This window comes from Clinocottus analis, unplaced genomic scaffold (genome assembly GCF_023055335.1).
Source record: "Clinocottus analis isolate CAN_PGR_092001 unplaced genomic scaffold, fCliAna1.0.p SCAF_15, whole genome shotgun sequence".
Taxonomy (NCBI): domain Eukaryota; kingdom Metazoa; phylum Chordata; class Actinopteri; order Perciformes; family Cottidae; genus Clinocottus; species Clinocottus analis.
The window spans coordinates 8,472,163-8,492,829 of NW_027175876.1; the positions used below are offsets into that span (position 1 = coordinate 8,472,163).

Genomic DNA, 20,667 nt, shown 5'->3' on the forward strand with positions numbered 1-20,667 from the left:
AACGGTGTTCTGCGGTCGCCATGGTGAGTAGAGAACTTCGTTCACCAGCATTAGACCATTCAACGTAGCTTAAAGCGCATTTTAGCGTTAGCTTCGTGAACGTAGCCTTGTTAAGCACAAGGGAAAGCACGATTAAGGTAAGCGTCAATAATGTCCGAGTATGTTATCAGAATTGTCTCAACATAGTCACGATTATATGCAATGGTTTCCCTGTTTTGAACGGTGCAGTAGATTTTGCCGTGTGTAACTTTATCCGGATAGCTAATGTTAGCGGTTTCTTCCTCGGAGCGAAGGTCGGACTTCCATAAAACAACCGCCTCCCGTCACATCCAGGACGGGGTCCTGCTCGAAAACATGTAGTATAATATATGTGTCTTTGTTTCTAGTCAACGAACACGGAGTCGAGGGTGTCCAGCTCCAGCTCCAGAACAGACGAGAGGAAGAGATCGCGTAGTACAGGCAAGACCTTTTAAATCTGACGAGCTCACCGTCACGACTAAGATACCTGACTAGTGTGACTTCACAGTCACATCAACTGTGTTTCTGTTGTTTTTCTTACTTTCACTACTGTCTCAGGTGCAATGTTGCGCTTGTAACGTTATAAGACAGCTTTCAAACAGCTTAAATACCCTCTGATTGTCCTTTTTAGTCTGTATTCTCAATGTCACTCTTCCCTGGCTACAAAGTTGTATTTACATATGTGTATAGTGGAGCCAAGGGAGAGTGGCATCTTAAAGAGCATAATATCATCAGTGCAGTAGGTCACACTGTGTTAGTTCATCCTCAAAATCCTGCAGTTCTTAGTAACAAATGTGCAAATACAAACGTTTATTTTTTTATATATTTGTCTCTTTTTATTCAGGTCAAGAAAAAACAAAGCGGAAACGCAGTCGAAGTAGGTCTTCCTCGTCATCCTCTTCTCGGTCCTCGTCATCTTCATCTTCCTCCTCTTCTTCTTCTTCTTCTTCTTCGGGCTCATCAAACTCATCGAGTAACAGTCGGAGTAGCTCAAGCAGTAGCGGTAAGTGTGTCTTAAAAGTCTGCAATACACGAGAATCTTTGTCAAGAAAACCTCTTTTGGATTTATCAGTGTCGAATTGTATTAATGTCAGATGTACTTTTAAGAATGTTGTGCTTTGTTCACTATGTGAATGTGTTATCATCATAACGGTACACATATGAATACATTAACTAAATGTGTTTTGTTGTTTGTAGACTCTGACAGTAAATCCAGAAAGCAGTCTAAGAAAAGGAAAAAGGAGAAACCACAGAAAAAAGTAATTTTGTGCATTTTATCCTGTGTTTTTAAAATTGACAACAAGTCTCAGTGAAAGTGACTGAATTGTTTAATGATGGAACATAAAGGAAAACTGAGTCCAACTTATTTTGTGTCTTGCAGCAGAAAGGGAAGAAAGAAAAACGGCACAAACGTAAAAAAGACAAGAAAGCAAAAGGAGTAGAGGAAAACACGGGACCTGTACAAATCTCCAAGGTAAACTGCCCATCAAGGTCCTATCAGACAATACAATCATTTTCTTAATGTATAACCACAAAAATACATTAAAAAATGCATTCAACACATTATTCTAAACAGTCCCAACATTACATTGTCACCATTTTCTAATTTACTTCAATTGAACTCCACTGAGCTCTAAAATCAACTCCGCTTCGATAAGTTAAACCCAAACATGCTCTTAAATGTATCGACCCACACAACATTGTTGTTTTTATTTATCTCAAAGCAATTTAATGGATCACAATGTTTGGTGACGTTGACCATTGTAGAACATTTTTTGAACATGTGCTTGTATGATGTGCACATACCGAGTTACATTTACAATCACAGGCTTTGTAGTTTAGTGGACTAACTTATATATGTTTAGATTTATTGGACTCTAGCCGTGTTAAGTTACATTTGTTTTATTTCAGTACTTGAAGGACAAGAAAAAGGGCAAGTACAGCATGATTTCAGGGAAGAAGATAAAGATGAAAGTAAAGAAGTCAAAGAAGGACAAACAGGTAATCTCACATTTTTCATGTAGGCAACCATGTGTACATCTATACAGTGTGCGGATGGATTGTTATTAGCTTCTTTCTTTTTTTGTTACAGCGCGATAAAAATCGAGCAGAACTTCTTGAGTTCCTGAACTCCACCCTGTGATGCCGCTGTGAAAGGCAGTAATTGTGCTCGGACACGTCGGCAGAACTCAGGAAACAACAATTTGGCTTTCCAGGAGAACAACAATGAAGAGTTTTATGAGAAAGAGATGGTGAATACAACTTGCATTGACACACACAGGCAGCACGAGCCTGTGGGAGGAAGGAGCTGTGTTCAGACGACTGGCTAGATTTTCACCGTGGCACTGTCCACATGGCGGATTCTTCAGCTCGGCCGGATAGCTTTTGTGATACGACAAATGTTTATGATGAGCAGTGCCGTCAAAAATGTATCTGTAATTACCTACATCAGATGAAGGCCGGTGACTGTCAGCGATCAGCTCCTCAACTTTGTGGTTTGAAAAGTGTCCTCCACCATTTGAGCATTTTATTCCTATAACATTGACTCACAGTGGACCAGAGAAATTTTCTTTTTTCATCTTTTTTGTTTTATGCATTCTTCAAAACCAGCCACATGTACTACCCGAAAAGGCAGCTTGACGAGCCGCAGAGATCTGGGAAACTTACTTCTTTCTAAACAGCCCCGACCCACTTTGACTCAAGTGACATCACTTGAGTCAAAGTATCAGACTTGAATCAAGCGGCCCCTTCCGAAGCCACAAAAGACCTCACACAACTTGTACTCTCGCATATGCAGTAGTACTCCTCAACAGACTTTAATGTGTAAAATTGATTCTCCTTTAAAGTTCAAAATATTGTTTACCTGCTGTCCCTGTTAACCGTACTACATGTAAGATTGCCCATAATTATTTAGTTTTGTAGATAACTAACCATTATATTTCCACAGTAAATGTGAAAGCCAGAGTGTTATCAGTGTGTACTGATATTTCAATGTGTACATTTTGTTTCAAACTATATGGGAATCAACTTTGATGGTAACTATATGTCTTATTTAGAACATTCATTCCCCCAAATTCTGTCATGAATATTGTTTGAACATCAGACATTTTGTTAAATGGAAATAAATCGATCCACTTGAAAGCTTTATATGGAGTAAACCTGCAGAGTTCTGCTCAACTGGGATGTGTGACAAATGGAAACGAAAATTAACTGCCGGGAAGATTTTTCTGCACTCAAAAAGGTTCGGTAGCATTTAGTGATAATTTCTAAGCATCTTCTCTTCATGGATGTCTTCCTTCAGTGAACAGCAAAAAGAAAGCTTTTAGTCTGTTGACCATGAATGATAAAATATTGCACTGTTGGGGAAAAAAAGCAGGAGGTACAAGGGCAGCATGAATCACCCTCTGAATGTCTATCGCCAATAACTTGTACACACACACACACACACACTCACACACACATATATAGCGTGTGTGTGTTTTTATGCATACTTGCATTCTGTCATAAAAGACCATTCACCCAACATATCTACTGCAATATTTAAGAGTCAGGAAAGCCTTTTAAATTACACGAATACCCAAGGCCCACAATAAATAGCCCTTAATGCTTAGATGTCGATGTCTACATCTACGTAAATATAAGATGTATCTCTGCCGCAGGCGATAGTCTTACGCAACATTTAAACGGTTTCAGTTACAAAAAAAGTGCCGTCAAGTTGCAGAGGATCTGATGGAAAACACCTGACATCGCCCATTCAGTGAACAGGTGATGATTGGTCTCATACTGAAACGAGGAGGACGGGTGCGGGGTCCAGCCGGCCTCGTCTGGTGCTCAGTGGACTTGCTGTAGCGGCGGTCCTGTCCCCACATCAGACAACCTTACTGCTGCTGCTTCCTTTGTATCTGAAGTCGGGCATGCTCCACACCCTCTGTGACCTCTCCGTCCCCTTCTCCACATCCTCCGATACGGTCTTGAGGTCACTCATCCCGGCCCCGTCGGTCCCGACGGAGGTCAGGCCGACTGTGCTCCCAAACGGGTTGATCTTGATCCGGGACCTGAAGTTCACGAGGGACATGCTCACGGGACGCTTATTGTTCCACTGGTGGGCGAGCCGCTGCGCCTCCTGCTCCTCCTTCAGGTTATCCAAGGTCTCCAGGAGGACGGAGCGAAACAGGTCGGACACCTCCTGCACCTCGGGCTCATTGGCCTGCAGGGCCTCCCTGAACCTGGAAGGGACCAAGGATCAGGTTTACAGTTGCAAGTACTTGATCAAATACGATAATATATTCCTTCATTAGATGAATGCAACAGAACCAGAGATATGGACTTCTTAAAATGAGAGCACAGAGCAAGAATAAAGACGGAGCCATCTGTAAAATATATGTCAATTTAAATAATGAAACAGTATTAACAGCAAACAAACGTCTAGTAAAACGACAAAAGTCCTATAAGGCACCCTTAGATCACCTGCAGGTGACCGGCACACTCCGGCTACCGACCCAAATTACTCCTCTCACGAACAAGAGGTGCAGAGGCCTTCGCAAACCTTTAAATAGATTCTATTTATGAATCCACTCCCCAGTGAGTGTTTCCAGTTGGATGATGATTGGCCCATTTGACTCTGCTTCGACACAAACACGTGTTGCCTCCGAGGACACGTTCAGGGCCCCGGTCATATTTATCTCAAAACCTTTTAAATGTAACTATAACAATGAGCTAAATGTTATTTAAATGAATGAGGAAAAGAGCTCAATTAAAAAGACACTATTCATGATTTAACTGTCAATGAAAACTTGAAAATACTTGAAAACCTGCTATCAGCTTCAAATGTATTGTTTTGACCTTTATCGAGGATTTACACTCGATAATGACTGAATGAAAGTTATTTATTGAGCATGAAAGGTCTTCTTTTTTTTTTTTACTTAAAAACAGCTCACAAAAAACAACCTTATTGTCTGTTGTACCACTTCAACAATTCATCATGCTATTAAAGTCTCAGTCAGTAATTGTTTTACATATTTCTGAAAGCTGCACTACTGTATATTCACTTATGTAATTGATCATTCAAATATATAAAATTGCAAATATGAGCCAGTTTTACAAATGCAAGGCAACATTTTCCAGCAGCTTCATTTGACAAAACTGAATCTTAATCTGAAGTCCACACTCACACACGACCTCTCTGGCTCTTTTAATTGCATCTGTGTATCTTTCTGAGTTTTCTCATAACAGAGAAGCCGTCTTTCTCATTTAACTATTTTATTTTAATGTTTGTAGGATAGGAGAGTAAAATTATAATATATCTGTGGCATAAGATAAGGAAAATCATGATGTAGAAGAATAGAACCATCCCACATTTAAAACTCATTCTCCCTTTTCATTTATTTAACTATATCCCAATTATTATAATTTCATGTGTAGCCTGCTTTGTGAAATTTGATGGGATTAAAAATATAGAATAAGAATAAGAGATGGGACAGGCTGGCATTTCATTGTAGGGCTCTGCCGCTGTGCAGCTAATTACAATCACACAAAAACACTGCAGTTGGTCCGTGTCTGTCTGTGTGTCCATGTGTGTGTGTGTGTCTGTGTGTCCGTGTGTGTGTGTGTGTGTGTTTACACATTAACACCAGCAGTCAAACTGCTTCCCACAAACACTGCCGATCGCTAACAAGACACCGGAGACCTCAGCAGCTTTCTGTGAACAGATGCTGCAACACGCTCAGGCTGCAGATTAAAGGACAAAGACACCAAAGAATAACAGAGTCATGTGACGGACAACAGGAGGTTGGCCAGCTGACTTTAATTGATTTTTAAAGGCCATTTAGCGATTAACAATTAATTCAGTTTTAGTGGCGATCTGGATCTAATATTTCTCCTATTAGAATTTTCCTAAGAGTGACCTTCCATCTCCTAGACGCTGATGTAATATTAGTTAAGTTGTAGTTTTCGTGTCCCCTTACTTGAGTACGACCGGGCCGCAGCAAGGCGGCGGCACCTTGGAGCAGAGGTCCTCCAGGCCGAGCCGCTCCCCGGTGCTGATGTTGTAGGAGCAGCGAGGCGTGTTGGCCAGCCAGCCGTAGTCCACTCCGGTCTTGAGGCGGCGGTACTCGTTGTCCCGCTCTCTCTGCTGCCTCTCGGCCTCCTTCAGCTGCCAGCTGAACTCCAGCATCAGGGTGTCTGTGACCACATCCACCGGGTCCCGCCGGGGGCTCCGGTAATACGGCTCATTCCAGCTGAACCAGGAGGCCATGGCCTTGTCCTCCTTCAGCCCCTGAAGAGACGGAGACGATCTCTGACATTATTTGAGATCACACTTGAGAGTGTGAAATCCATACCGGTGGGTTTTCTTTTCAATATGCCATCAGTCTACATTAGATTAGCTGCTTTTATTAAAATGAATAGGTTGTCCATGAGACATTTTTGAAATGTTGTACAGTAATGGACTTCTCTGTTCTTTGCAGAGCTTGAAAGGTGAAACATATATAAAATAAAATAAAACAAAACAAACAGTTGCAGCGATTTCTGGTATAATGAGCATTTAATTAGAGCCAAGGAGTGTGTATGTTCATATATATCATTAACTATAAAACTATAGAACATATATAAATATAAAACAAGGAATACACAACTGAAACACAAATCCAACTACATGTATGTTTTAACAAAACTCTCATTTTTAAAACCCAAATCAGTTACTGAGCATCACATTTAAGATGTTAAAGCTCTTTGGATTCATAACTTGAGTTGAAGGTTTTTTTCTTTTCTTTTCAAGGTTTTTACCACAAAGAGGCAGCATAGTGTTGCGTAACCTGGCATCATTTATATCATCACATCTCACTGCTGTTTCAACATCTGGACAGAAGCTGGTGTCCCTCGTCCACACGGCTCTTTGTTCTGCAGGTGTCCCACTGATGCTGTGTTCAAATCAAAAGGTCTTTTGTTTGCATTTCTTTTCAGATGAAAGCACGATTACGTAACAGAAGAAGACTCCGATGAAGATGGAGTGATTTAAATAGCAGTAAACGGTTTTAACAGGAAGACATGGCTACAATGATTAGTGCTTAAAGGATTCAATATTCCAATATTCATTTGTTATTTTTTTAGTACTAATGTTAAATATTCTCTCCTTCCAGATTTGAGCTGTTTTTCTTTGTCATATAAAGGTTTCACACTGAATACTTTTGGTTTTGAGCTATCCAACAAAACCAGACATTTTAAGATGACACCTGGAAAGTTGTGATGGGATTTTTTTATTTTAAATCAGTTCATCAAAACAATAATCATTAGATTAATTGATAATGAAAATAATCGTAGACTGCAGCCATAAACTGGATATATTTGTTAACAAAACAAAAGAATCGAGCATTGAGCTTCAGGATACCGTGATGAGCACTTAAATTTTGTTTGACATTATTAAGCTTAAATGACTGATTCCTTAATACTGAAAATAATCATCAGTTGCAGCAGTGATCTCCTCAAAAGTGCTTCAATGCTGAAACTGTGTATTTCAGTAGAAGTACACATGACCGTTGTGTTGTACCTTTGTACATTTTGGTAATCTTTTCCTTCTGTATTATCTTCTTTTCCCAGGTCTCCATTAGTCTCCTAATCTTGGGTTAATCTGTTCAGGTGCTTGTGTTGTCCTCCGCACTACAGCTGCTGTGAAAGCTTTATAAAAGCTCTACAGGACTCTGCCGCGCTGTAACCTGGACGATTGTGCTTCTGTAGTTTAGATGAAAAAACTTTCACAGACTGAGATCAGTTGAAGCCTTCACCTGCTCTAACTTCTGGACCCAACAGTCTCTGAGCTGACGAGCCCTTCAAAATGGATCCACTCACGTGTTCACAGCCCAGTGACTGCGCTGTGGATTTAAATGCTGTCTTACAGAAGAGTTTTCATAAGAAATGAACACGAGCAGGACGGCACGAAAGACTGTTTTCATTGCTGAATAATCAGCCGAACAGAAAACGATGAAAACACGTCCATCCCAACTGAAAGCCCAACGTGACGCCTTCAAGCGTCTGCTTTTGTCTGACCAACAGTTCAAAACCCCCAAAATGTCACATTCATTATAAAGCAAGGGCAAGAAGCCTGTAACAATTCTATGTTTGTGAATCTTTGCTTTACAATTATGAAAATAGCTTTTGTTACATTCAAATTGGACTTACTTCCCAGAGGAGATAGAGCGCTTCCCTCAGACAGATCCCAACAAGAACCTGTTGCAACATGACATCTCTTGGTCCAATGTGTGTTTCCGTTTACTCCAAAGCAGAACTGAGAATGAACAGTTATCTTACCTTTTTGTCTTTTTAAAGTTTTCTTCGACTCCACGAGAAACAAAATCGACGAAAAGCAGAATAAGAAAAGTCGCCAGACAATGGAAGAGTCGACGGATGCTGAAGAGACGAGACCGGCAAGAGCAGGGAGAGAGAGGAGAAATGGATTCTCTCGTCCGCTCACAGTCCAACAGCACTATCTCCAGCTCTCTCTCTCGCTCTCTCTCTCTCTCTCTCTCTCTCTCTCTCTCTCTCTCTCTCTCTCTCTCTCTCTCTCCTCCCTCCCCCTCCCGTGAGCCTCTCTGTCCTGCCTGTACTTGTTGCCGCAGGTTGGGGGCACCATCTCCAACTGGAGCCGGTGGATCACGGCCCCTGATGAAGTGCTTATGTAGCTTTCTACGTTTCGCAGTTGCTATAGTGATGCTCCTAAGCCTATTTGTCCACAATAAGCTCCATCAGCTGAAAGGGAGCTGGAGAGCGACGAGGAGGAAGATAAAGAGGACACACACACGCACACACATGCACACGCATGCACACACACACACGCACACACACACACACACGCGCACACAGTGGGCTGAGCGGCGAGATGGCAAGAGGGAGATAAATCAAAGCGATGTTGTTTGGAGGATTGGGTTAGTGCACCCTGCAGCGATGGCAGCAAGAGGTCAGAGAACAAGACTCACTGACCCAGAACTGTGCGTGTGTGTGTGTGTGTGTGTGTGTGTGTGTGTGTGTGTGTGTGTGTGTGTGTGTGTGTGTGTGTGTGTGTGTGTGTGTGTGTGTGAAGTAAATGTGCAGCTGTTGTGTAGGTGGAAAGCTGGGCTTGTTGGCTTACTGTGTGTGTAGGTGTGAGCGGAAACCTCAGATGGTTTCCTTCTGCATATATTCACAGTAACCTTGAAATCCCAGTCACACCTCCACCGCCACCACCCTCCTTTTCCTCCTCTTCCTCAGTGTTGTTAAATAAAATGTGGGGTGAACTATGAACTCTATTAAGTCGATGCAGAAACACAAACATCCAGCAGTGTGAACAGAAAAACGTTGTGATTTCTAAAGAGCTAAGATTGGTCCTTACAGTTCTGAATATAAAACAACAAAACCATCAAGTGTTGAAATCAATCCATCTCAAAGTAACTCATTACAATTAGACACAACCAGTCTAACATATATCTTGTATACACCTCAATAAATATCAAAACAAGAACAATAAGCCATAGGTGGTTTACATGAAATTACTTTATAACAGAAGCAATTTAAATCATATACCTACTAAAAAATAAACTAGCACTCACTTTTTGTTAACATACACTGTAATAATAATATTACAAGTAAGAAAAAAACAAGCTACATTAAGCAGTTTTCAAAACATGTTACAACACGTTTCCCAAGACACTAAAACAAAGACGATAAGCAAACACTCTTCAAAAAGACCAGTGCTTTAAATAACACAATTAAAACAAGATACAGTGATAAAAGAATAATAAACAAAGAGGTAAAGTACTGAAAATCAAACTATAAATAATTATTCAGCACATGATCAGGACATTACATATATACATATACACTTCATACACACTAAAACTACTCAGACTTTGAACTTGTGTAAATGTATAAAACAACTGTAATGACGTTTTTTTCAAGCGCCTGTTTGTGCGATTCTTTAAAAATACTGAATTTTATAAGCTCGAATACGTCCTTAACAAGGTTGTTACTGTACAGGTTACCAGGCTGCCTCACATGGCTGCAGTATGCCATTTAGAATAAAGACTCTTCAAGTGGAAAGTTTGACCTTTTATGTGATGGAAAAGGGCTGCAGAGCCTCATTTACCATGAAGATATTAGACTGTATTAACATTTTATAACATGTACCTAATTAAAAAGAGGTATTGATCAGTCGAGTACTGAATAATACTCTCTCAGCTCACATAAATCCGTTGTCCAGGTTGAGTTTTGGTGGGTTTACGTCAACTTAACTACATCGCTGACGTTCCTCATCCCAAAGCCCTCTGTAGTTCAGTCAGTGTGGACAAACATGAAGCACATGAGCGGTGAGACGCTAACACAGAAGAGCAGCTCAGTCCAGACAATAGCACTGCTCCTGTTCAGGACTACAGAGTAATGTTTTTAATCTGAATAATTAAAAAAAACAACAAAGGCCTCCGACAGGTAAAGGCCGTGTTCTGACCTCATCTTGAAGGTGACAGATGGGAAGCTCCAGGCGCTCCCTGTAATCCAAACAGATGACAGTGATAATCCTCTAAAGGGATTCCCCCTCCACCCACTTCATGTTTACCTCTCTGTCACCGTGCAAATGTGTGTCACCAGGGTCACACCGGGTGTTTGTGTTGACCCGCAATGATTACCAGACGGGAGGAGTTTCTTTCATTTGGTTGTTAGATGAATGGCACCAGGCTGTCTTTGCCGTAGTTGGATTCACACTTTACTTTGATGTTATTGCTGCCCACAGATGAGATATGTGGTGTGATTTCAAGATGTCTCCCTCCTTCCTGATGGGTCAAAGTGGTTAAAGTCAAATGTACTTTGTTCGTCAATTATTGTTCCTGTTATCAAAGGAGATTTAATGTAAAAACTGCATCAGATGTCCTTTTTTTTTACTGTAATAGAGACGAACACAGATGCTGATGCTGATATGTAAGCCTCGTTATCTCCGGGAGGTGATCAGCACATGTCATGTAAATAGACAGTGAGTCAGTGTGACTCAAAGCAAAGCAACACAACTATCACTGACGTGACCCACAATCCACGGCATGAAATGTAAATTTAAATGGAAGTATGTGGAGAATTCAGATTCTGATCCAACGGACCCGTCACCAGCCACTGAGCGCACTGTTGTGTCAACGCATTTAGATTTTGTTATACTGCTCTTTGTCGCTACCTGGTGGTTAATAAATGCCCCAGCTTTTATTTTGTAAGTAAAATAAGATAAACCCTTCACTTCCACGTCAAATTAAATTCATTCATTCATTAATGAATTTATCTTCTGCCCTTTTAATTCATTTTAATATATTACTGCAGTGATCCACTTTATATGTATTTGTATTTCATATTATTGTAAGAACAGATAATTTACTTTTAATGAGTTATTTTATCATGATCTTAAATGTTATTATCATAATTTTCTTCACTTTATACGAAGCACTTTAAGTTGCATCTGTGTTGTAATGGTGCGACATAAATAAACTTCCCTTCTTAAGTATATTTACTAAATACCCACATAATGAAAAATAAAACATAAACTTGAGTTTTGGATGGCAACTATTCTGGATGGAAACCCGTTTGATGAAGTTTGAAGGAGCTTGTCTGCTCACTGACTCTCCACTAGAGGGGAGCTTCTCACCATGTTAGCTGCAGAAGCGTCATCCACGCTGGTCGCCTCATTGTTTCTTTATCTCGGCTGTAACATCTCAGTTTGTGGGGATGGTAATCATCCCAGATGCTGTTGTACAGCTCTGGGCGAAGAAAGAAGAAAATAAACTTGTTTTTCTTCTGAGAACTCATCGGCTACTTCACATTCTTAAGATGAAAAACCTGAAAAGCCTGATCAAACAAACATGTCCCCACACCTCCTGAACAAATATGCATCTCCATGCATAAACACATTCCTCGAGGAAAGAAGCTGCAGGAGAACAGCAGGCAGAGACAGTTGGTGAGATAAGCACTTGAAGTAAAGTGTGGAGTGAATTAAGATTACATAATCTCAGCTGAAGGGATCTTTGTCAAGTTGTCCGGCAGCGTAGCACTGAGGCGCCATACGCTTTGTGCACTCCATACTGAAGTGAGCAACAATCACATGATGAGCACAAAACATACAGTCAAGTGAGGAAGATATTCTCCCTTGTTGATGATTTTAACTCCTCCATCTCGAGATCAATACTGTGATAATCTTTGAACTCGTAACGTGATCTGATGATTTCTTTTCACATGTATTTATGTAAAATGTATTCATCTAAATGTCAAGATTATTATTAAACAAATAACTGGAAATAACATTGAAGACTGATTCCAGACTTAATATATCCAAAGGAGAAATTTAACATTTTGGAAAATACACATTCTTGTCAAAGGTTACATGAGAAGAAGTGAATAAACATACGTCCCAAAATGTGGAACAATGTCTTTAAATTGTTCAAAAATGAGTACATTTGCTCAAGTAGTGTATTTAAGTACACTTGAGAGATAATTTACTCCGATTGCTATAAATAGTACTTGCTGAACAGATTATTCTTCTAAATAATGTAAATAATCAGTTACAGAAAATTCCAACATTGAAAAGCTGCAGCAATGGGAAGAGGATGACTTTTCATTTTCTTCCCCTCCACGAGGAGGGAAAGAAAATGAAAAGTAAACAGAAGGATTATGCTATTGAAGACGCCTGAGGGTGTAAGCATCTGAAAGCACAGTACCAATGTAAAACACTGCTGCCATTGTGACATTTCACTCAATGTTACGTAAATTAACTGTGATCTTTAAAACCGCTTATTCCTATTTTCACGAGCTTCTTCCTTATCCGTCTCAGTAAACAGGCACTAAGATTTCCCCTTTGCTCAAAGTTCATTATGTAATCTCAAAGCCATGAAGCGACATGTTCTTTAACATCTGACTGGAACTGAAATCGCCTCGCTGCTTTCTGCTGCGACCAAAGGGAGGGAAGTTCAGGGCAGATCACATGAGAGCAGTGAAAAAAAGAACAACTCGGATTTGCTGACATCCCCTTTTCATTGGCCTTTGTCCAGCGTCCCGTTTCACTAGAAAAGCCTCGGTGGACTGAGTACTAAGGTCAGTGGAACTGAACTGGAGGCTAAAAACTCTCACAGCTCATATGGTCTGAGCGGCTGGATAAACCAGCATAAAGAAGAATTAAACTCAGTAACACCTTGTCACGGCCAGAAGGTTTGACATGTACAGGTTCAAAGAAACGGATCCCATTTAAGTATTCATTAAGGACCCATGAGGTGTCTTAAGTCCCTGCATGTAATCGCAAATTCAAAGAAAAAGTTTGACAATTGTGGGGTTGAACGTCTGTTACTGACATGAGACATCCATGTTTGTTTTTCAGGATATTTATTGTCAAGTTGGATATATTAGAACGTTCAAGGAAACCAGTCATAAACTGATCATTAACAGTTACTCCGATATGACACGAGCGTGGCATTTTTCACTTTCTGGCCAAAAGGTAGATGAGAAGATCGACATCTCTTTCATGTTTGTGTGATAAAAGAATACATTAATCACAAAATCCTCATTTCTTTATCAAATACTCACCGTGTCTTTTTTTTTCCTTGCGTCCACGTGAACGGAAAACTTAAAAAACTGCTAAAAAGTCTGGACAAATTGTAGGAACGGCCCACGTTTAACAACAGCCACACTATATAGAAACGTACATTTACGAACTCTCACACAACTCGTGTAGTATAATCCAAGTCTCGTTTATCCGCTCGTATGATCGCTACTTCCCAAACACATGCGCCTTCAATAAAACCTTGCAATATAAAACACTTCAAAGATATAGTGATGAGATGCGCCTGCAGGTACAACATGGAAGTGTTTTTTTTCTGCTTGAGGCGACAACATTTTCAAAGAAACACACAAGAAGAGCAATGACATGCGTTTTAAACACGTGACGGAAAGCATATCATCGTGTCTCCTGCAGTGCAGATCAGCATGCCAGCTTTCAGTCAGCTTTTGAGTTTGGCACCGACCCCCCAAGGCCTGATTCTCTGCCTGTTACACGGCCATATTGCAGGCCAAATGGCTGGACATGTAATGAAATTAATGAATAAATTCCTCTTTGATTTAATGAATCACCAACTTAGCATGGTGGAGAGGTTTGTGCGCCCCAGTGACCCTGGGAGCTATGTTGTTGGGGGCAATAGTTTCTGGGTGGGTCTCGCAAGGCCAAGTGGTCACAGGGGAAGGGCCGGATCACCAGCGATTCAAAGACTTGACTGGATCGGCCAGAATACCCAGGAAAAAGGAAAACCGGTGCTTCCTTCTGGAGGCAGACCTGGGAGCGGGGCTCACCAGCGAGTGTTTTTGGCCAGGCCCAGCCTAAAAAACATCAACACAGATTGAGTCTGGGAAAGTGGGATGTCACCTTTGTGACGGTGACGAACTGGAGCTGGTCCGAGGACTCACCTCGATAGTTCTGCTGGGGGACATCCACAACTTCACTGTTAAGGGCTGCCTGCACCTAAATGTGGCTTTGTTGTTGGACTTCTGTGCAAGTCATAGATTGACTGTAACGAACACCATCTCTGAGCAGAGGGCCCTTCATATAAGTGTCCTTGGTGCCAGAAAACCCAAGGCCATTGATAAGCAGATGAGCAGAGCCGTCAGCTGATCACCGCCTGCCGGGCAGATAGCCGGACAGACCTGAGAAACCCAAAGGCTTGCCTGGTCCAGTAGGCTCCAGAACATCGTAAATAGTACAACATCCAATATCCTGATCAAATACATGTTTTGAAACCTTCCTCAAGATAAAATATATATATATATATAAAAGAAGCATGTTTTGTGCAAGAAAATGATCACATTTTAAGCTACAACAATTTGACTGTTTTCACAGACGTTTTGATAAAAGCTTGTTCATGTGAGGGGATGTCGTATGTGTACATATTGTAACGCACTTTGTGATTTTGCGCTAGACAAATAAATTGAACTGAATTGAAATTGAATTTATAAAACAACAATTTCACCACGAGGTCCATTAGTAGCACTATGGAGCTTCCACAGATTGTGTTTGAATAATTGTAGATTCTCAAATTTCTATTTTTTTTTTCTCGTCCATGCTGGTTTTAAACGTTGAGATTGAAACTGAATTGTTGATCTTGGAACAAGACTAAAGGCGGCTACACACAGAGACCGGTTGCGGCTGCCGCCTCTCTTGTTTTCAATGTAAGCATCGAGGCATCTATCTCGAAACATCACTCTGCTGGTGGCGCAAAGGAGAAGTCAGCGGATCACTGAAGTCAGGAGGTTTCATTTTCCTGGAAGCATGAATGTCTTGCTGTGTCCATTATCCAAACAGCTTATCATCTTCAGGGTTGCGGGGAGGCTGGAGCTGAAGGCAGGTTCACCCTCACAGGTCACCAGGTCATCGAGGGTATTGAGGGCCATTCACGCTCACCCCTGCGGGCAAATTAAAGTCATCAAACCAACTTATTTTTAGGCCTCTGCTCGAAGATTGCACACCCAAACTTAAAAGTATGTATCTCTGCAACAACTACGGCTATTTGAATCATTTTGGTGTTATAATAAAAGGCTACACGTGAGATTTTGTTCAGGTGTGTAAATATCAATATATATATGTTACTGGTTTCAGAGTAAATAAAGATGAAACACAGCAAAAATGAAAAGGGTTCAGGTCCACCTAGAAAAAAGCACTTTCAGGATAATTATTTCTTTAAAATGATACAGCTGTAAGGTCTGAACATCTCTCAAATCATAACACGATATGTGAAATTTCCACTCTGAAAGGTCGTCAAACTCGGCTTGAGGGGACAGTGACTTCCACTATGAATGTCTTAATAGTTGCACATTATGATAATTCAATTAATAGTTTTTGAGATATGTTCAGAGGACAGAGAGACATAAATGTGTGAGAGACATTTATATTCACAGATGTGTCTATTTGTGTTTGTATGTGTGGGAGAATATCAAAGCAAAATGAATCAGTTGTGTGCTTTGCCGGGAGCTTCTTCTCAGCAGTGAATCTGCTGTTTTCACAGAATTCCTCTTGTCAGCTATCACACACCTGTGTGTGTGTGTGTGTGTGTGTGTGTGTGTGTGTGTGTGTGTGTGTGTGTGTGTGTGTGTGTGGGAAGGGATGAGGTATGTGCAACAGCCTTTGTTTGTTTCCAAAGATACATGTGAACCATAAAAATCTGTGAGCTGGTGGAGGAGGACATCAGGAGCGAAGAAGAGCTGCGAACACATTGTGTAACTGCCAGTTAACTTTATTATGTGCAACAAAATGCATCGCTTCAGAGTAACCACTGAGTAGACCTGACAGCAAAACCCCTTTACTTAAGTTACGTACTTAAGTTAAGTGAGTAACACTTCCGTCACTGACATACAAAATTTACGCCAATTCCGACTCAACATCAGATCAATAAATAGGTCATCAGAAAAGCAAAATTGACAACCGTCTGAAACCGTTAAAACCTGTGGAGCTATATTAGCACATCAACACTTCTAAGCTAAGCTAGTTACTGAATGCATACATACATATTGATGTTGTGGTTCACTTTTACACCATAATCTGTGGGATTAAGCTTCAACCTTTATCTTTTTAACCGGGATTTACTGCTGAATCCGTTTGATATCCTGGAAACACATATTACAATCTGCTCTGAAATCGCTTTTTAGTTTTTCCAAACATTTTATATTCCTTATGCAGGGAGTGCAGTTCGTGACAGTGTGGGCTCCATGTCCCTCTTGGATGAGACGCAGCAGGGGCAGGACGTTTTGAAGGGATAATTCACATTGCTAATAGCAGCCACAATCCATTCTTTGTGAATTTGTTCCTCTGCATGCTCAAGTAACTGATAGTGGCTTTTAATAGATGCCTTTTATCTTTACTCTATGTAGATTGGATTATTATAGAAGGGGGTAGAGTGGGCATGTTTTGTGTTGATTCTCTCTTCCTGGAGTTGTTCGCGCTCTTTCTATCACTGGGATGAATTGATTATTGCTCGTTGAACCGACTCCCTCCATGATCAAAGTCTGAGAGCTCGGTGAGTGACGGTACAGTATGGCCAATCAGTGAAACATTAACCCAAAGTCCGCCCCTCCCTCACACACACATACACACACACACACACACTCGCACACACACACACACACACACACACACACACACACACACACACACACACACACTGTCCTGAGAAAATACATTGTTTGATTTGTCACCTGGCTTTTATCATACAGGGAGGAAGTTAAAACCTTTATGATTCATCTTACATCTTACACCTTACCTTCTTTGTATATTAATAATTTACATTTAACGTAGCATGGGATCATAAAGTATTGGTGTTATCAGTCAACAAGTTGTAACTAGGTTTACTGAGGTCATGAAGTCCCCCCTCAAAGGAACAAAATATGCATACCAGCACTTCTAAAGCTGGAATTAAAAGAGGGTCTCCTTGAAGGTGAAAACTAGGCTCCCGATAAGGTTTGGCACATAGTGGAGACCCCTCGTTGTTGTTTTTACTCTTTGGGCTTGTATGGACTAAACAAAAAAGATATATAACGCTTCATATCTTTTTTGTTTAGTGAGCTTTAAATGTTATGATCAGTGAGTTTTTGCCATTGCAGTGTTTCTATCTTACATACTTAAAGGATCTGAGGACGTCTTCCACTGCTGATCATCATCATCATCATCACCACCATCATCATCATCACCACCACTGTAGAGCTGGTTAACATTCCAGCCCTCCTAATCTCTCTCAGAGATGGACAAGTCTTTTGTGGGCACAAACCTGCCATGTGGTCAGATTAAAGGTTCTTGAGAGCAGTGTGGGAGAGGACGATCTCGGCGCAAAGTCCAGGGAGATTCTCGTTTTTTTTCACTCTATGAGTCAGAAGTTTTGGATCTCCCTCCAATAAAACGAGTCAGAAGTCAGCTAATAGTGAAACACAAAGTACCGCTGAAGCTGATGGGAATGTTGTTATTGCAGGTATTTATTTAGTCATCAAGTATTCAAGGAGAATGTATTGTCTTTATGCAACACAGGGTCACCCAACCAAGTGCAGAAGTCCATTTAGGAAACAAAACTAAAACGGTTGAACATTCATGCAGTGTTTTTTTTAATGTTAGTTGATAACTATTTTCATTACAATTCACCAAGTGGCAAAGACAATGCATTCAATAGTTCTTCAGACATTTCACTCAAAGTCTTACATTTTAACCTCATGTGCTTGATGGAAATTCAGCGGATCACCAAAGTCAGAAGAATCATCCTCAGGGGAACATAAATATGTTTGAAAAATTAGCAATCCATTCAATAGTTGAGATGTTTCAGTCCAGAGCAAAGGCTGACTGAGAGCTTAACATTATTATCAATAGAGCCACACTTGTCACATTGTGACAACCCAAATGAAAAAGTAAAATAATAAATGATATAGTTACGTATAATAAAGATACCATTCGGATCAAATCACATGTTATCTTTTCAGTCCAGTTACGATAGTTTTAAAAAGCCCCACACTGAAAAAAAGGAAATGCTGCTGACAACGTGCAGAAAAAGAAGTGAAACAAGCTGTTAGCCACATCCTTATTTAAATCCATTAAAGTCAACTGAGTCCTCGGTTCATCTTTACAGCCGAGACACACTTTACAAACCTGCGCTCTTCAACAACATTTATTCCATATTAACTGGTTAAAAGGTCAACGTTTTGCTTCAATTTCATTGAAAGAAAACACCAGACAGACCAGCCAGAGTTTGGCTCGACCACAAAGCTCACTGACACATGTGAACACACTGTCCAAAAGCAAGCCCCAATTCTTACCTCATGTAGTGCATTGATTTTATTCATTTAAACTAAAATGTTTATTGATGGCATAGATTAGATATGCTAACTTTGAAATTCTGAGCATATCTTCAGCCTCCTTATGGCTCACAAGATGGCAGCGGCTGTGCCGGTGGCTAGCAACTAACAGTGCTAACAGGCATAGCAACGTTCACCCGAGAGGGAGCCGGATGATGGGTCTGATGCTTCCACCACGATGCCACCGGTCAGAACGTGTTAGCGGCTGTTACTCCCGTATGTGAGCGAGTGTTAGCTCACTAGTGGGGCATGCTTACATGAAAAACATGCCATTCTCAGCTCAGCTGGACATTACTCCACCTGAACGTTTACATGAGAAGTTGTTTGATGCTCTGTATGTTATACAGACAACCTAAAGTGAAAAAACATCACTGCATTATAGAAAACTTGTACTGTATCTCTAAAACGTCAACTTTTACTGAGCAAAGGTAAACAGCCCTCTGTTTATTTTTAACGGTATATTTAATTTAAGAGGCTGAATTTCAACCCCTTTCCTAAAAAGAATAGTATGAGAGAAAATGGATAAGACTTATGTTTGGTAAGTATAAAGTTAGCGGCAGCAGCCCACTAGCTTAGCTCAGGTTAAAGACTTAAAACAGAGGGAAACAGCTAGCATAGCTCTGTCCAAAGTCAGCAAAACTCATCTATCAGCAACTCTAAAGCGATCTAATTATCATGAGGTATCTCACGACAATCTAGGTGATTTAAAGACCAACTGATGACTATTGTTCAGAAAATGTTTGCTTAGTCTGGTGACTACAATAAATTGGTGACACAAGAGAGGCCACATGCAGGAGTTAAGCGTAATCAAGATGCCTCTTTTGGGGTCTTGTTTGTACAAACGCTGTGTTGTCAAAGGTGAATCCATTTAGCAGCAGAGTGAACTCTCACCCTCAAGTCCAGTGTCCCCCCCTCTCCTCCTGAAACTCAACCTCATGTCCTGCTCACCCTGTTTGAAAATCACAGGGACAAAGCCAGAGACACAGATGGCCTTGTGTGACAACACACGCATATGCACACACACACACACACACACACACACACACACACACACACACACACACACACACACACACACACACACACAAAGATACAAACAGAGAGATACACACAGTAGGGTTGGACCAGTACATCAGCTTGGATGCTTGGATCTGCTCTAAAGAAGCTTTAAATAGTTTTTAGTATTTGGGAATGTCCGCCATTTTGCAGAAATTTGGTTGGAAGACAAACAACATATTTCAAAATAAACTGTTTTTGAGGAAAATTAAAAAGCCTATTTTTCAATAAACATTTTACTGATATGCTCAATTCCACCCATTTTGCAACTGGCCAGATATGTCAACTAGTCATTTAATCATTATGTTAATAAAAAAAAACATAACCAGAGTGGCTTTATGTTTCCTTTCCAACACATCCACTGTTTTTAGGAGGCAGGGGGCAATAATACAGACTGAGGTCAGCAGTGGATGCACACAGACCGACTGCATACAATGGGCTGCCGTAAAGGGGCAAAGAACACCTGACTTCAACAAAGAGCACAAAAAGAGAACCGCTTTCTGTCCGCCTGAAAAGGTACAGGCAGCGAGCGCAGAGCGGCCAGGCAGCAGTGAGGAATGCTGGGTAGAGCCCCTCGCTTGTTGCCTTTGGAATGCCCCTGGGCCTCTTACATAAGTCCCACCGGGTCGGCAGTGGCTGCTCCCTCAGCCACACATTCACATTCAGCAGCCACTGAAGCTCTGCAGCATATTTAACCCAGCATCCGCTTCTTTACGCCGCAGAGCAAGCAGAGTTGTG

At 40.9% G+C, this 20,667-nt stretch overlaps 2 protein-coding genes across 2 annotated transcripts; one reads left to right on the top strand and one right to left on the bottom strand.

The window, feature by feature from the left end:
• Nucleotides 1-20: 20 nt before the first annotated feature.
• Nucleotides 21-3,165, top strand: si:ch211-22i13.2 (uncharacterized protein LOC553945 homolog). Its single transcript, XM_068577539.1, has 8 exons — nucleotides 21-27; nucleotides 76-137; nucleotides 387-459; nucleotides 863-1,021; nucleotides 1,216-1,277; nucleotides 1,400-1,492; nucleotides 1,930-2,019; nucleotides 2,111-3,165. The coding sequence occupies exons 1-8, from the start codon at nucleotides 21-23 to the stop codon at nucleotides 2,159-2,161; spliced, it is 597 nt and encodes a 198-aa protein (XP_068433640.1). The 3' UTR covers nucleotides 2,162-3,165.
• Nucleotides 1,403-8,526, bottom strand: rd3 (retinal degeneration 3, GUCY2D regulator). The gene is made up of 3 exons (XM_068576548.1): nucleotides 8,320-8,526; nucleotides 5,982-6,292; nucleotides 1,403-4,244 (listed from the first exon to the last, which is right to left on the bottom strand). Exons 2-3 carry the CDS (start codon nucleotides 6,269-6,271, stop codon nucleotides 3,887-3,889), a joined length of 648 nt encoding a protein of 215 aa, XP_068432649.1. The 5' UTR covers nucleotides 6,272-6,292; nucleotides 8,320-8,526; the 3' UTR covers nucleotides 1,403-3,886.
• Nucleotides 8,527-20,667: the final 12,141 nt, after the last annotated feature.

What these genes read in the sequence shown, in the direction of transcription:
- rd3 (XM_068576548.1), bottom strand. Translation starts at nt 6,271, where the DNA reads ATGGCCTCCTGGTTCAGCTGGAATGAGCCGTATTACCGGAGCCCCCGG. An exon ending in TGCGGCCCGGTCGTACTCAA is followed by an intron (nt 4,245 to 5,981) that starts GTAAGGGGACAC and finishes GGTCCCTTCCAG; the next exon opens with GTTCAGGGAGGCCCTGCAGG.
- si:ch211-22i13.2 (XM_068577539.1), top strand. An exon ending in GAGTAGCTCAAGCAGTAGCG is followed by an intron (nt 1,022 to 1,215) that starts GTAAGTGTGTCT and finishes TGTTGTTTGTAG; the next exon opens with ACTCTGACAGTAAATCCAGA. An exon ending in GACCTGTACAAATCTCCAAG is followed by an intron (nt 1,493 to 1,929) that starts GTAAACTGCCCA and finishes GTTTTATTTCAG; the next exon opens with TACTTGAAGGACAAGAAAAA.